Here is a 15,244-nt window from a genome sequence, read left to right as displayed (position 1 = left end):
AACTCACACTTTTGCGTACGTTTACTCTTGTTCAGTATTCACAAACGATTTATTAGTAACCTTAGGACTGGAGACTCTGCAGCTGGGGTGGAGAAATCTGCACACAAAAACATAGGCCCGTCCTGTAATCGACTTTTGTGAATCGGGCCCATTATTTGGTACAAAAAAGGTGGTAAAATCACTCTTGTACAAATTTACTGCTCACAAATTAACATGTAACCAATATTTTTTTTTTTACTTTAAAACAGTCAGATACTACTCCTACAAACCTGTTAAAGTGATATGTCCATGACCATAAAAAACCTAATACCTCTGATAAAATGTGTTTACATGGCCCAGCTCCCAATGTTTGAAGGTTTGGAATCACTGTGCAATGGTATGTAAAATTCATCTTGCACAACCTCTGTGATGACTAAAACACTCTTTTTTTACTAGATGGATTTATGTCTCAAGCATTTAAGACACTAAATACTTGTGATCTAGGTCAATAGACCTAAGAGAAAAAAACAAATCTTTGCTTCTTTAAACGCAGTGGTTAAAATGCACTTCCCTTGAAATGGAACATCCTATAATACAGGGCCTAATTGTGTTTAAATTGCCCGAAGAGGACAACGCGTAGCTGGAGCACCTGATTACTGAAGAAGAGATGTTGGAAGCAATTCAGGGGGTACCAGCTGGACCGTACAGTGCCATTATGGGTTCCCACTCAGATTTACTGCACAAACAGACCCACCATATACTAGTTATAGTTGAAAATGCACTGCATGCCGAGAAATAAAATTTGTGGCTCCAAAATTTCAGTAATTCTTGAACCCAGCAAGCAAGCTGCAGAACGCACCTCATACAGGCCAATATCAAGGATTAGTATTGAGGTCAAGCTGTTAGCCAAACTCTAGGGAACAGGCTGGTTAGGGTAGTTGACACCTTCTTTAATTGAGATCAAAATGGCTTTACGCAAAAGAGGTGAAGAGACTGTCTCTGTCATCTGAAGGTGGCATTTGTACATGTACATCAAATAAATGAAACAACAGTGTGGATGTTGGTGGCTTTTGAGAAGGCCTTTGACTCAATGAAGTGACATTTTTTCCACCAAGTGCTGGAGAAGATGAATTTTGGCCCTTATGTTTGCACGTGTGTTAAAGTGTTGTATTATTCCTGGTGAGCCACAGTCCAGTCAATGGTGTACTCTCCAGGCCCTTCCCTATAGCACGTGGCATCTGACAAGGGTGCCCCCAGCTCTCATCCTTTTTACCCTAGTTATGGAACATTTGGTAGAATGAATAAGACAAGATGCACATGTGTGGGGTATTAATTGGGAGACAGGATCATAAGACTACATCTCTATGAACCCTGACAATGTGCTATTGTATTTGAAGGAGCCCACCATATCTATTCTACAACTGACACAAGTGCTGAAAATTTATGCAGAGGGCTTGGTCCTCAAGGTTAACTGGAGCAAGTCTACCAATATCCATTTTGGGGTGGACAGAAGTAGTGATCTTAGATATCCCCAGAGTACTGCATGCCGGAAGATCCACACGTGTGCTGGAACCTTAATAGATCCCTTGTTTTAAAAATGTCAAAGCGCATATGGCAGCATGGTGTAAACTCCCACTGAATGTGATGGGCAGGGGGGCATCATTAAGATGGTCACACTGACTCAACTGTTATACATACTACAGGATTCCCCTCTCACTTTCTTCTTGACACTGCAATTCTCTCTGACAAGTTTGTATGGGTGGGAGGACCTCTCAGTGAGGCATACAGCAAATGTGTGAGATCACCATTTGACTGCCGGCTGGGGACAGTAGACATAAGAATGTATCATTGGCCATCTCAGTTACTCCTTTCCAATGACTGGTTCTTCGCAGACAGAAAAGACACTGTCATAAGAATGGAAATGGTGACCCTTGGTACACACAGCTTACTGCCAATACTATATTGGAGAAAGACTTGTTTGAGATCAGATTTTATTAATACATTAGTGGCACAGAAGTTAGTATATGGTGACTAATTAACTTTCATTTAAAAGGCCTAACAGAGAGAAATTAACCTGGCAATGTAAAATGTGCATGTTTAAGTAATGGTGGACATTGTGGTTGACATCCATATTTTTGACATCACGTTTTAACATGAAAGATGTTTTGCATACATATTAAATGAAATACTAAAATGAGTTAAATTAAAAATGTTCTTATTAAGATAAACATTAGAATGAAAGTATTAAATGAATATGAATTAATTGTACTTACATTGAATTAAATGAATTTTATTAATGAGAGTTACATGTGTGCAGAATAATAAATACATGTTTAAAATTGCTCTAACATGTCATAAATAATGTTTGCAATTAAAACATTTGCTTTGCATATTTGATTTGAATTTTAAGGTGTGCAATAGCTTTATTGATGCATTAAGTGTAATAATGTGTATTAAGGCTTTCTTAGCTTGATTAAGCCTGAAAGATTCATTTTGCAGCAGTAGTGGAAAATCACTTGTTTATTTTGTTCCCTCTGTCCTGAATTATTTCCCTAGGTTTTTAATGTGATGTTGAATGTCCTATTTTATTGAAGGCGTAGAACATGTTTGTTACTATTAATGTTGCATTATTTGTTCTAGCTGTCAAACAAGGCAGGGAATCTATGATTCTCATGAGAAATGTTTGTTTCATTTTGTGTACCATGAGAGAGGATCCTGGTGTTATGAACAATTAGATAATGTAATCGTCACGCTGCGGTCCGCCGCGGCGCGAGCCGAGCATTCGGGGCGCGGCCGCAGTTCATAGCAGCCGGCAGTGCCGCGCCCCTACTGTGCTTTACTTTCTCGCTCGAGGTCCCAAATTGGGCATGGGGTATCGGCGAGTCTTGGGCGTGATGCGCCCTCAATATTTACTTGGCCACCTTCCCCCACACACCTCACTTAAGTGGTGAGCCTGTCCTTTTTCTTTCTTTCCTTTCCTTTTCTTCCTTTCCTTGTGTTTTTATGTGCATATTCAGCAGCCATGTTCTTTCTTTTTCCCAGCATGCCTTCTTTTTCCCTGCATGCCTTAGGAACCTTTTTCAACATGGTCCCTTTTCTCTATATGTTCCAATATTTCTTTCCCAATCCAATATGGTGACTTTCTACTTCCTGTTGGTCATTTCCTGTTCTTGGGTATATAAGGTGAGTGAGTGATTCTTGTTCTCCTTGCACTTCAACACTTCCTTTGGTGGTGATCTTCGCTCTTGCTACTTTTTTCTCCAGCTATTTTTCGTCCCCTGTTCCAGCTTCTTCCAAAATAGTTTTTTCCTGTTGGAGGACTTATCTTTTTGCTTCTTTTTGTTCCAGGGAGTTCCTGCTTTAGAGGTTTTCCCTTTGAGGTTTTTTCCTCTGGAGCTCATTCTGGAGGGCACGGACTGCTTTTTGGTGTTCCTCCGTCGGCAGCACCGTGGCTACCAGAAAGGGACACCCTTACCTGGGTCAAGGCAGAGCCTGCAAGAATCAAGACCTTTCTGCAGTTCCAGTGGGCCAAAAACATAAACGACGAGCAGCCCGTGACAGTAATATTTTGTCAGAACTGTATGAAATCATTGAAATTACAATGCACTTTTTCTGGGAAATTATGGAATGGTCGCAAATCTGATGGTGTCATTGACAACCACTGAACACTGAATCTGATGGCTGAAGTGAGCCCACTTGAAGGACCAATAAATGGATCATGCATGCTTCCAATTAGAGAGGTACTTTGCAAACTGGGAGTTAGTTTTTGAGTAAGTTCACTCCTGCCTCAAAGCTGTCCAGAACTCTGCCAGAGTCTGTCCATTTCTGTCTTAAGTCTGCTTTCACCCTTCGTTTTCTTCAAGTCCCCTGATGAGTTTTCTCATCTTACTCTTAATTGCCCCCTCTGTTATGTGGTTTCAGCACCAATATGCCCAACTAATTCTGAACCGCTAATCTGTACTATGTGCAGCCCGTGTTCGGCACTATCCTGATGCTGCTATCAACTGACGTCGGAGGAAAGTAACCGTTCTGGCTGACAAAGTGAAGCTGCCTGGTGCCCCATGAGGAGAGGTATACCTTAATGTGTTTTTTTGTTTCCTTTTAATTTATTCACTCACACCAGCATATTTTTATAGTGAGGTGCCCTGGTTAGATGGGTTTCCAAATTATTTTTGTCTTTCCTTTCTTTTATTTTTTTGCTTTTGCCCACATATGTTAGTCCGTACCCACACATGCAAGACTGAATTTGTGCTAGGGATAGCAATGGCTCAGCCTTGAAATCTGAATGTTAAAACTGTATTTTGATGATTTACTGATGTCACCATCATCTGTGTTGAATTATGATAATAATGTGCATACTGTGTTGTTGTTATTCTACATTATTCTTTTGGAGTGCTTAATAGTATTGATGTTTAGTAAGTTAAATCTTTTCAGATGTTCGGTCACTCAATGGTTTTCATGTATGTTTATAATTTAGTTTTGTGCACCATATATGTGACATTGATTTTGAGATTGTAATAAAGCTTTGAAGCTTTATTCAGTTTGGAGTTTGATTTAGTGTTAAATTGCTCCTGGTGTCTAGAATTATTTATGGTATAATGTAATTGATTTCTGATTGAATGATTCTGACTACTACACTCTTTGACAAGTCAATAGATCTAGTCGACCTCTATCGGTGAGAACAGTGAGACAGTCACCAGCACGTTTGTGGTTTCTGAACCCAGCACCAGTCACGGTTGCACCTTGGGTGTGTTGGCACAGGGCATTGAAAAGGATGGGCTGGAACAATCGACTAATGTATCAGATCCTCCTTTGGCAGGGACTTTAGCTCAGGGGTGGGGGATGGTGAGGAGATCTCCTGGTCAGAAGGATTCCATGCATGGGATAGGATAGGATAGGAATAGCCAAGATTGGAGGTGTGTGGGTGTTAAAATACATGTCCTTTGAGAAGCTGCCAGAGGAGTTTGAGGTTGGTGGGTCACAGTTATTTTGCTACCTGGAACGAAAGCATACATTAGAGAGATAATATATAGGCAGTACCTCAATCCATTTGAGTCAACACTCACAATAGAAAGGTTAGGAATTTAGGCCCAGATTTAAAAGGGTTGTGTCACTGTTGCATTATGCAAGGTGAAGTACAGCAATGCAAGCCTTTAAGTCAGATTTACTAAGCCATGCAAAGACACCTTGCGTAGCTCTGCAGTTATTAGTAACGGAAGGCAGAACAAGTCGTTGCCTCTCACAAGGAAGGCATTCTTTGGGTGAACCGTAGCTGTTCCCATGGTTTTGGTGCATTCCAGATTTACTAAGAATGGTAAACCTGGGAATGTGTCAAAATGGCAAGCTATCCCAAAGGAGGCCTAACGAGGAGAAATATCTTTATTTCTCCTTTATATTTCCTCTTTCTATGTGCGCTGCATTCTGAGGAAAATACCTCTGAGGATTGTTTTTGTGCAGCAAATTGTTTCTTCCTCCACAAAAACAATCCTGCCTGTGTTGGTGTTAGGCAGCACTCCCTGTGCCAGTGTATCATATTTTAGACGATGTGGTACATTCCTGCTCTCTCCCTGTCACGCCAGAGCAATGCAGCAAGCAGAGCAGGGCTTATTAGTAAATCTGGGCCAAAGGCTATTTCCAGGCTGTATATTGCACTAATGATTAGCTCCCGTGATCCCCTTCTGACACTTAGCAAACCATGGGAGTAGGACTTGGCATAGTGGAGGTGGAGGAATGGGTGGAAGCAAAGATAACTGCTACACAAGCGATGATCTAAGCTAGGCTGATTCTTATCTAATTCAAATATTTCCACAGGTGGTACTATACGATTCAGAGACTGTGGAAAATGGGGACCATGCCCATCCTGAACTGTTTGAAATGCAGTTGGAGCAAGGGCACCTTTTTGCACAGAGTGTGAGATGTCCAATTATGTAGCCTTACTCCTCCCATGTATTCACAACACTTGAGGTCTTGATTGGTATTCTAATAGAAAGAAAGAAAGTGTCAATCCTCAATGTACTAGACTGGCATGCCAATGATGGGGCTGGAACACTTGTCAGAATAGGTCCTGTGGTCCCCATGATGGAAATTGCCTTTTGCTGGAGGTCTAAAAATGCCCTACCGATCGCAGAATGGGTGAGGGGCATAACCTGCTGTGCCTTGCCAAGGAATCAGTTTAAAAAACAAAGGGCTGCGCCAGAAAGCATCATAAGATCTGGGGCACACGGTGAAACCATTTTAACGCTGTGAGACTGGTGATTAAGAGCTGCAACATGGTTCTTGTTGACCTGTGTAAACACTAGGAGGGTTTCTGTGGGACCACGAGAAAATTGTAATGAAAAGAGTAAATCTGCCTGCATGATCTGTGAGTGGGTGGTGTGAGTAACTGCTGTTTTATTTTTGTTGACTGGTTAGTGCTTCTTCATGTTTTAGCTATGATTTGTAAATGCGATAATTTGGAAAAATACTAATAATAAATTACAATAAACAGATTTTTCAAAAACCAAGTGCACTTTCTGCTCAATCAGTCAGAAATTCTTATTAGTCCCTAGGGGAAAACATGTAAGAGAGCTGAGTGTTAGAAGCTGCTGCTGTGTAGTATCCTGTCTGATAGGTGTTTGTTCCTTCTGTACAGAGGAAGCCAAGAGTTCATCCAAGGTCTTGAAAAGCTATTGTGTGTGAAGGAACTTTAAACAATGGCCTGTCTGCTGACTCCATTGCTTCCTGCAGTTAAAGTCATGGATTGCCTGTCATGAACTGGGCACTTATTTTGGACCGTGACATTGATATATGCAGGCTTCTTGTAGAGAAAAACATTCTTGTTTATGTGGGGCTCATGTACTTAGCTATGAAATACTATTGCTACAAATTTGGCAAATTCGATTTTAATGGAATGCCCTGTGCGAAAAAGTTAATTACTTTTACATCGTTCCATCAGTTTTTTTTACCGAATCTAGAGCTTCATGTACAGTTAATGTGTTTGCAAAGAGTGGTAGCAATTTGTGCACCAACTTTTTGTGACCATTAAATTATTTTGCATAACATTAATATGGTAGGTTGTAAATTGCGACACACTTCAAATTGAGACCATCACAAGGATGGCTTGCTAGGGTTCCAGGCAACACAGCCTACTCTTAAAAATATATTTTTCTGCATTCAAAAAGGGAAGGGAGTCCTTGTGAAGCCTTTCCCATTTGTGACTAGGTTAGCACCTCCTTTGAGGTGTTGATAAAATATTAATAGTTTGCAAATGGATTTTAGTCACATAGAACTGATATGTACTCTAAGGAATCAGATTTTCGAACGGATACCGTAAACATGCTCCTTCAGAATACTGATTCAGTATGGATTACTAAACTCATTTAATGATGTGGTAATCTTCTTCCCAATCGTGCTTAATAGATTTGAAAAAAAATTTATGCCATATTTGGACTCTGGGCTTATTGATGATGCTGAACACCTCACCGTTCAGTTCTTGTGCTCTGACTAAATAACTGCCTAACCCCAACTGGCGTATCTGACTTTTATTAAAGAGATCAGTAACATGGCCCAGAAACTGCTGCAGCAGTGCTGGACCTGCCCATTGAGACCTCTGGCAGTACCAGACGGGCTAGCTCAGCCAGTGCATGAGCTGCTTGGTCCTGTCATGGCAAAAAGGACCACAAGAATCATCTCATGTACTGGCCCTTTCCATATAGCCCATCTGGAAGTGCCAGAGTGCCGGACAGACCAGTCCAACACTGTCTACCAGTTGTAATAAAGTCAGGTGTTATGTAAGCTACAGTGTGGGTTCACCCCAGCCAAATGGCTGCCTCAGCCACCTGTCAGAAAGACATGCCAAATATGGAACTGTTGTTTACCTCAGGTACCAGGCCTTAAAAGTGATATTTCTGCATAGGCTGAAGAAGCATTTCTATTTGTCAAGGTCTGCTTTAGGTTTATAATCCACATTTTGCTAACCTGCTATAGGAAAAAGTTATAACGCTCACCTTCACAACATTTGCTATTTATGAAACATCTGGTTGATTGGTGAACTTGGATGTTTCGTAGAATTGCCACAAAAATAATTTTATAAAATCATTGGTAGGATGGCAGGCATAGCTCAAACAGTGAAAGCAGCCTTCCATCATTTTGGAACACTCCCCTTCCCTTTGTATAGTGTTTCTAAGGTAATTTGACCACATACCTAGTGACCTGCTGAAAAAGTACAGAAGGGCCCTGTATGGCAACTTAGCACGGATAGGTTCATGGCTCTCCAACACCTACTATTGAGGTTCTCCTATCTCATAGGACTCCCATCTTCAGGGAATCAGAACACAATTGGACTTGGACCAACACAATGAGGGTAAGCCTGATACTGTGGCTTGAGAGAGGGCTGAGACTTTGGATACTGCTGTCCTTCGTTAGTCACAGGTAAATAAAAGGAAGGACACCTTTGCAGAAGTACTAATTACATATTTTAACCTGGACTTTAGGAGGGCAATGTCTGAAGAGAATACTTGAGCTTGTCTCCCCATAGTATCTTTGACCTGGTCCCTAGAACTCTGGGAGTTTTAGGAGTAAAAAAGAGGACAATATTCAGCAATCTGATTTTTTTTGACTTTTTGGATTTTTCAACTTCCATCAAACCAGTAAAAGTGCTGAGGCTATCGAACAAGGCACAACCTTGTTGGGTAGGATATCCTGATTCATCCCTCTAAAAACTTTTGCCAGAGAAGATCAAGGTCACAGTGGACTGAAGGCTAGTTTCCACGATTGCCTGGACCGAGAATTTTGAGGCCCTAATAGGTGAATAAGTTGAAAAGTAGTGAGGGGGAGTGGTTGAAGGGGACACCGGCAATCAGAAGGCTTTAGCAGCTTTGTTTTTAAGTCTGTCCCGCTCTGAGTTTTTGCAACCAAGATATAGAGTTTGAGGGGGATCCTAAATTACATATCAAACCTTATGAAACCCTCTATGTCCACAGAGTCCTGCCTTGCTCTGCTGGAGGACTCTGAGATTCATAAAAGTGACTATGCTAAATATTTAGGGAAACAGTAGGAAAAGGCAGCCAATTGATCCCAGAGGTGAAGTGACTTTAGAGGCTATAAATTTTAAGCTGGTCTCATTGGAAACCTTTGGTTGCCAAAACTTGAAACGTTAGCAGTACCACAGGTTTAGCATATCAGACCTTATGGAGGTGAGGCCCCCTCTGCCTCATAACTTGACACACTGGGGGATTTTGATTAACGAGAGACTGAGCCCAAAAATACAACTGCTGACAGGGGCAAACCACTACCTTTTAAATGACTCATGATCCATCTTAGTCTGGTTGAAATGGCACTGAGGTCTGAGTCATCCTCACCCCAAAAAATAACATTGCTTTTGTTTTTTCCATTGTTTTTTGGGTGAGTTTTTTAAATTTCCTTTAAAAATCATCATTCCTGATAAACTTATCTGATTTTTATTGCTTTGGTACTATTTTACTAAATACAATTCACTTTTGACTATATTGGCTTCGGGACTTTGTTTTCTGATTTCTTGAATTTAATGTTGTTTTGGTACTGCTTAAATATTTTCCTCACATTTTCACAAAGAGAAACCTGATGCCTTGAGCCATATCAGCCACATGTAAGCCTAGGATTCCACAGTGAAAATTAATTTACTTAACAATTCACTGGATTACTAATTTTGTGGGAGTTCAAACCCCTTTCCCCTCTGTTAATAATCTGAAATATCACACACTTGCTTTGAGGGGTGTAAAGAGTCCTAACATAAACATTTAATTTGCTAGCAAGCACTGGCAGCCTCACAATTTTATCACTCTACTCATTGTCATAATAATTCAGTCAAGATTACAGCAAATAGTTATCATATGCCCCACCCTGCAGCCAATGTCCAGGATATTATAAAATCACTGGCACCCTACCAAACGTACCCATTCTTCAAAGACAGGGTCATGAACCTCGGACAAAAGGCATAGGTCACTTTCTGACCTATCTAAAAAAGGCATCTCCATCAGCTTCAAACATGCAACTGTAACGACATTTGTGACAAAAATGAACACAGATCCTCCTATTTCGTGACCATTCTACATCACACAAAAAATTGAAATCGATGGAAACCACTTATCATACGGAGACCAATTGTAAGCTAAGCGATTCTCAGTCTTAGTTGCAACTATGACAGGGAACTTAAATGACTTTACTGTGTATCAGAGAAGAAATGCTCCACTCCCTTTCAGCAGCATTCAGTACAATTGAAAGTACTTTGCTGAAGTTGTTTACTTGGCAAGAAAACTGGCGCACACTGAGATGAAGATTCCAACTTTCAGCAAATATTTCTAATATTATTGTCTGGTATTTTTTCACCAGAATTTATTTTCCACTTTGTCATTTCAAAGTGTGGTCATGGTTCAGTTAAACCACAGTCTTAAGGAACACAGCCTTCTCTGGGCTTGTGCTCTCTCTGCAGGATCAAAGGATTGGCCTTTTAGAATAAAGATGATCATTTTGGATGGCTGCTGTACCTGCTTCACCCTCCAACCACTCCAGAAACCTGGGCATCATCTTGGACACCAACCTCACCAAGGGACATCAGATCAATGCTGTCACTTCGCCTGCTTTCACATCCTCAGAAAAATCATCAAATGGCTACCTCCAGACACCAGAAAGACTGTCATCTAGGCCCTCATCACAAGCAGACTGGACTATGGTAAAGCCCTCTACTACAGCCTCTCTGCATAGCTGCTGTACAAGCTGCAAACCATCCAAAATTCCACCGCTAGACTACTACTCAACCTTCTTCGTCGCATGGACATCCCTCCTCTCCTCCAACAACTTCCTAGCTCCTCATTCAGAAACACTGCCAGTTCAAGATACTCGCTCACACCTTTAAGGCACTACATAGCCTGGGCCCCACCTACCTCAACCACCGACTATGCTTCCACCAACCAATGAGGAACCTCCACTTGCCTCATTCATGCTCGCCCACACCCTCTCTATCCATAGAAGTAAGACAGGAGGCAGGGCATTCTCTAACTTGGCAGCCAAATCCTCGACCTCCCCACTCACAATAGGAGAGCCCCGTCTCTTTTGGAGTTTGGCAAGAAACTAAAGACCTGGCTTTTCAACTGAACCTTCTTGCAGAGCCTGCACCTACTCAGTGCCTGGATACCCTCACAGACAGATTCACACTCTACAAATCCATGTTACATTACATTCTCTTCTTTGATTATTTAGGGTCATGTGGTCAACCATGTGGCCTTCAGTTCACAGTACTGGGTTGGGAAACAAGACCTTGGGGACTTAACAGCTTGTTAAGTTTTAGTCCAAAAGATCTTCTCCTACCCATGCATTCTGCATCATTCCCCAGGTATAGCTTGTGATTTATACCTGGAGTACGAAACAAAATGCTTCTACTATGTTTAAAATCTAGATGGAGCCATACAAACATTTACCCAAGGTGGCCATTATGGTGATGTTACACATTTGTATCAAACTATCATTACTTTTCAATATTCTGTATTTGGTATCCCAGACACACTAGAGGTTGGATGACATCATACCATCTTCCTCTATGTCCTCTCTTGAGTGCTATACAACCCCCCAAATAAATAAATGAAATCAGCCATTTCTGCCCAGCACATTTGAAATTGCAAATGAGCTTGTTAGACCATAATTTGCTCTCACTTTACCTGAATAGATCGGAGTCTTTGTTTCCCTTCTCCAGACTGGATAGATTCCATTAGTGCTGAATGCGGTGAGGTATCTTTTTGTGCAGGTTTTTGTACAACTGGTCGGAACCTTTTCTTGGGGCCAAACACACTGTTCTCCACCAGGGTATCAGATTCCAAGCTTATCCTCCGTGGCAAAGCCACTGGTTTATTATTGGTGTTTTCAGTAGCTTGGCCACCTGCCAACTCAGAATTAACAGCAAATGAATGCTTCACATGCCCTGTTCTTGTACCGTTTTGTGGGTCATCTTTCATTGAACTAGAAAATGAGCCTGAAGAAGCATGCGGCAAGCAGGTACCCTGGGAATCTTGAGCAGGTAAGAAATCCACATCATCACCAGCCTCACACCTTTGTGCCATGAAAGTGTTTGATACCTTATCTGCTGCCTCAGAGCTTGAATCATATCCAGGGATTATTTTAACGATGGGTTCCCTAGAAGATGGCTTTGAATGTTGAGCATTGATGCTGTTGGAGAAGGTAATGTGGTTTCTGTCATAAAATGGCTCAACTGTATTTGTCTTCTCCATTCTACAGTCAGCACTGTGTGATAGTCTATTCCACTCTGTGTGTTTGAAACTGTTATAATCTTGATTAGTGTCACTTATCTCATTCTGGCGCTCCACTGGCATATATTTTGATAAAATTATGCATTTCTTCTCTTTTGGTTCCAATGTAACAGTTGGGTGCCTATCTTCCTGCTTTGATTCCCCCTCAGTGGACTGACTCTGTGTGTTTGTATACCGTGTGATTGCTGAGGCTACGTACTGACTGGATGTCCTTCTGTAAGGCTTTAGAAAGGAGAGGTCACCCCTCGCCCTATTAATCTCAGCAGCAGTTGGCATTTTGAGTACCTGAGGTGATTGGAACTCTTTAAGGTCAGAATTCGACCAACTCTTCTTAGAAGGAAGAGTCTGATGACTCTCTGTCTTTTCATTCCGAACTGTTACCTTACTCTCTGTCTCTTGGTTATGAGGCTTAGTTGTTGTGGGTGATAATGGCTTTTTATGTGCTTCCTCTGTAGAGTTCTCCGTTTGCTTATCTGAAGAGTTTGATCTCCAGAATGCCTTTGCTCTTCGAAGTAAAGAGCCTTCCGTGTCATTAGCAGAAGTGTCCGGTGTATCCTTTTTCTCAACAGAAGAATGTGGATTCACAAGGTTTCCCAACTCGTCTATCTTAATGGCACTAGAAGAAAGGGAAACACTTCTGTCATACTGCCTTACACCAGGTTTTGGAGGAACAACTTTAAAGGTTGTCAGACCGGCTTTTGGTTCATAATTTTGTTGCCATCGCAGGCCCGGAGATTTTGGTTCATCACTAGTTGTTGGCTGGATGCGCCCAAGATCAGGTTCAGTTTTACTTTTATTCCATGTTCTACGGTTTCCATTTTTGTCGACAGGGATGCTTGTGTTGTGCTCTACAGGATCGGACACGGGAAAACACACCTGAGGTGACTGTTCACCAGAAGTACCCTTTCTTTCGGAGGCATACCTTGTGGTTTCTGCAGTGAGTTCATTGTCAAACGATGATCTCTTCAACTGAACTGAATCACTGTGCACAACTCTGAAACTGAATTTTCCATCAGGCGAATTTTGATTTGTATGATTCTCGCGAGGGTAGGTTATCCCATTTAGAGAAATATTCTCATGTGATGCCCGTCTGACTGGAAGATTCTCATTTGTACTGCTCATTCTGCCTTCTGAAATACTTCCATTGATGTGGGAAATTCCACTTTCTGATAGATTTCCATTGGTGTGGAGCTGACCGACCACTGATGACTGTTTGTCAAAAGAGTATATGTTATTGTTTTCATTGATGAGGTTCCCCACAAGCTTGAGGTCTTTTGAGTGTGCATATATTTTTGATGTTCGCATGTCTTCCTCATAACATTCCGGACTGTAGCTGCTAACCTCAGGAACTTCGTCGATGACTGTTACAGGAACTGCAACGGCCACATCTGTCCCAGATTCATCATCATACTGGTAGGGACTGGATACTTCAGCAGTTGGACTGGATTCAGAGAAGCCACTGGTGCTGTAGTCATTGTCTTCCATACCTGCATAAAAGAAACAAATAGAAATAATACACATAGGAACCTAGTAATTACAGCAAATATGCTCTGCAAGTTACTTGTAAGTACAAAATTAAATCTAATTGAAATATAGTCTGTCCAGCAACAGTATGATGGCATTGATAAGGAATATCACAGAACTAAGTGAGCTAAGCAACAGGCAATAAAGAGCAACATCAATAAAAATGTGATATTAGAAATTAAGTGGACCTTAAGACTGCACCAGAACAGAGTTCAGCCTTCACCCCGCCACAAGCCCCAATACACATCAAACAGGTTCCCTCGCTGTATACATGCACTACCGCTATACATTACTCATTCTAACAGTCATATCTGTTAAGGATCTTCTCTTTATCCCAGTATTGTAGGCCATAATCCAGTCCCGACCCGGGTATCTCCTTCAAGGACAAACTTTACATCACTGCGCCAACCCTAAACTCAGTGGACGGGAGCAGTGCTGAGTAGAGTGGCATTGAGTGTCACTGAGTGGAATGGCACTGAGTGGAGTGACAGAGTGCAGTGTAGTGTAGTGGCACTGAGTAAAGAGGAGTAGCCCTGAATGGAGTGAAGTAGAGTCGAGTGACACTGAGTGGAGTGGAGTGGTAATGAACAGAGTGAAATAGAGTTGAGTGGCACTAAGTGTAGTGGCATTGAATAGAGTGGCACTGAATGAAGTGGCACTGAGTGGAATGGTGTTGAGTCAAGTGGAATGGAACTGAGTGGAATGAAGTGGAGAGAAGTGCAGTGAAGAAGAGTTGAGTGGCACTGACCGGAAAAGCATTGAGTGTAGTGTAGTGGATTGAAGTAGAGGGCCACTGAGTGGAGTGGAGTGGCCCTGAATGAAATGGAGAGGCATTGAGTTGAGTGGTTTGGAGTGGCACTGAGTAGGGTGGCATTAAGTGGCATGGAGTGGAGTCAAATGGCACTGAGTTGACTGGCACTGAGTGCAGTCAAGTGACACTGAGTGGAGTGGTGTGGAATTGAATGGCACTGAGCGGAGTTTAGTGGCATTGAGTGGCCTGAGCGGTACTGAGTGGAATGGTGTGGAGTCAAGTGGAGTGCCACTGAGTGGAGTGAAGTGGAGACGATTGGAGCTGGGTGGAGTGGTGCTGAGTGGAGTGGTTTAGCATTAGGTGGACTGGCACTGGTGGAGTGGAGTAGAGTGCCACTGAGTGGAGTGCAGTGGCATTGAGTAAAGTGGAATTGCATTAAGTTGAGTGAAGTGGCAATGAATAGGGTGGCATGAAGTGGAGTCAAGTGGCACTGAGTTGAGTGGTATTGAGTGGAGTCGAGTGGCACTGAGTGGTGTGGAATTCAGTGGCACTGAGCGGAGTTTACTGGTGTTGCATGGAGTGGAGCAGCATTGAGTAGAATGGTGTGGAGTGGAGTGCAGTTGAAATAAGTGGACGGGAGTAGTTCTGAATAGAGTTGCATGGAGTGGTAATGAGTGGAGTGGCATTCGGTGGAGTGGAGTACCGTGGTGTGGAC

The 15,244-nt window shown here is 42.1% G+C and overlaps 1 protein-coding gene across 7 annotated transcripts in view; it reads right to left on the bottom strand.

The window, feature by feature from the left end:
• COBL (cordon-bleu WH2 repeat protein) overlaps nt 1-15,244 on the bottom strand; it is an 890,550-nt gene that overhangs the window by 26,642 nt on the left and 848,664 nt on the right. For all 7 annotated transcript variants that reach the window (XM_069216764.1, XM_069216715.1, XM_069216757.1 and 4 more), the window contains one exon: nt 11,649-13,741. In XM_069216764.1, the coding sequence (XP_069072865.1) occupies nt 11,649-13,741 (2,093 nt within the window). The remainder of the gene's footprint in view (nt 1-11,648; nt 13,742-15,244) is intronic.

The sequence above is a fragment of the Pleurodeles waltl genome, chromosome 2_1, assembly GCF_031143425.1.
Source record: "Pleurodeles waltl isolate 20211129_DDA chromosome 2_1, aPleWal1.hap1.20221129, whole genome shotgun sequence".
Lineage (NCBI taxonomy): Eukaryota > Metazoa > Chordata > Amphibia > Caudata > Salamandridae > Pleurodeles > Pleurodeles waltl.
Note: the sequence above shows the minus strand (reverse complement) of the source record. Positions and strands in the feature narration are given on the sequence as shown.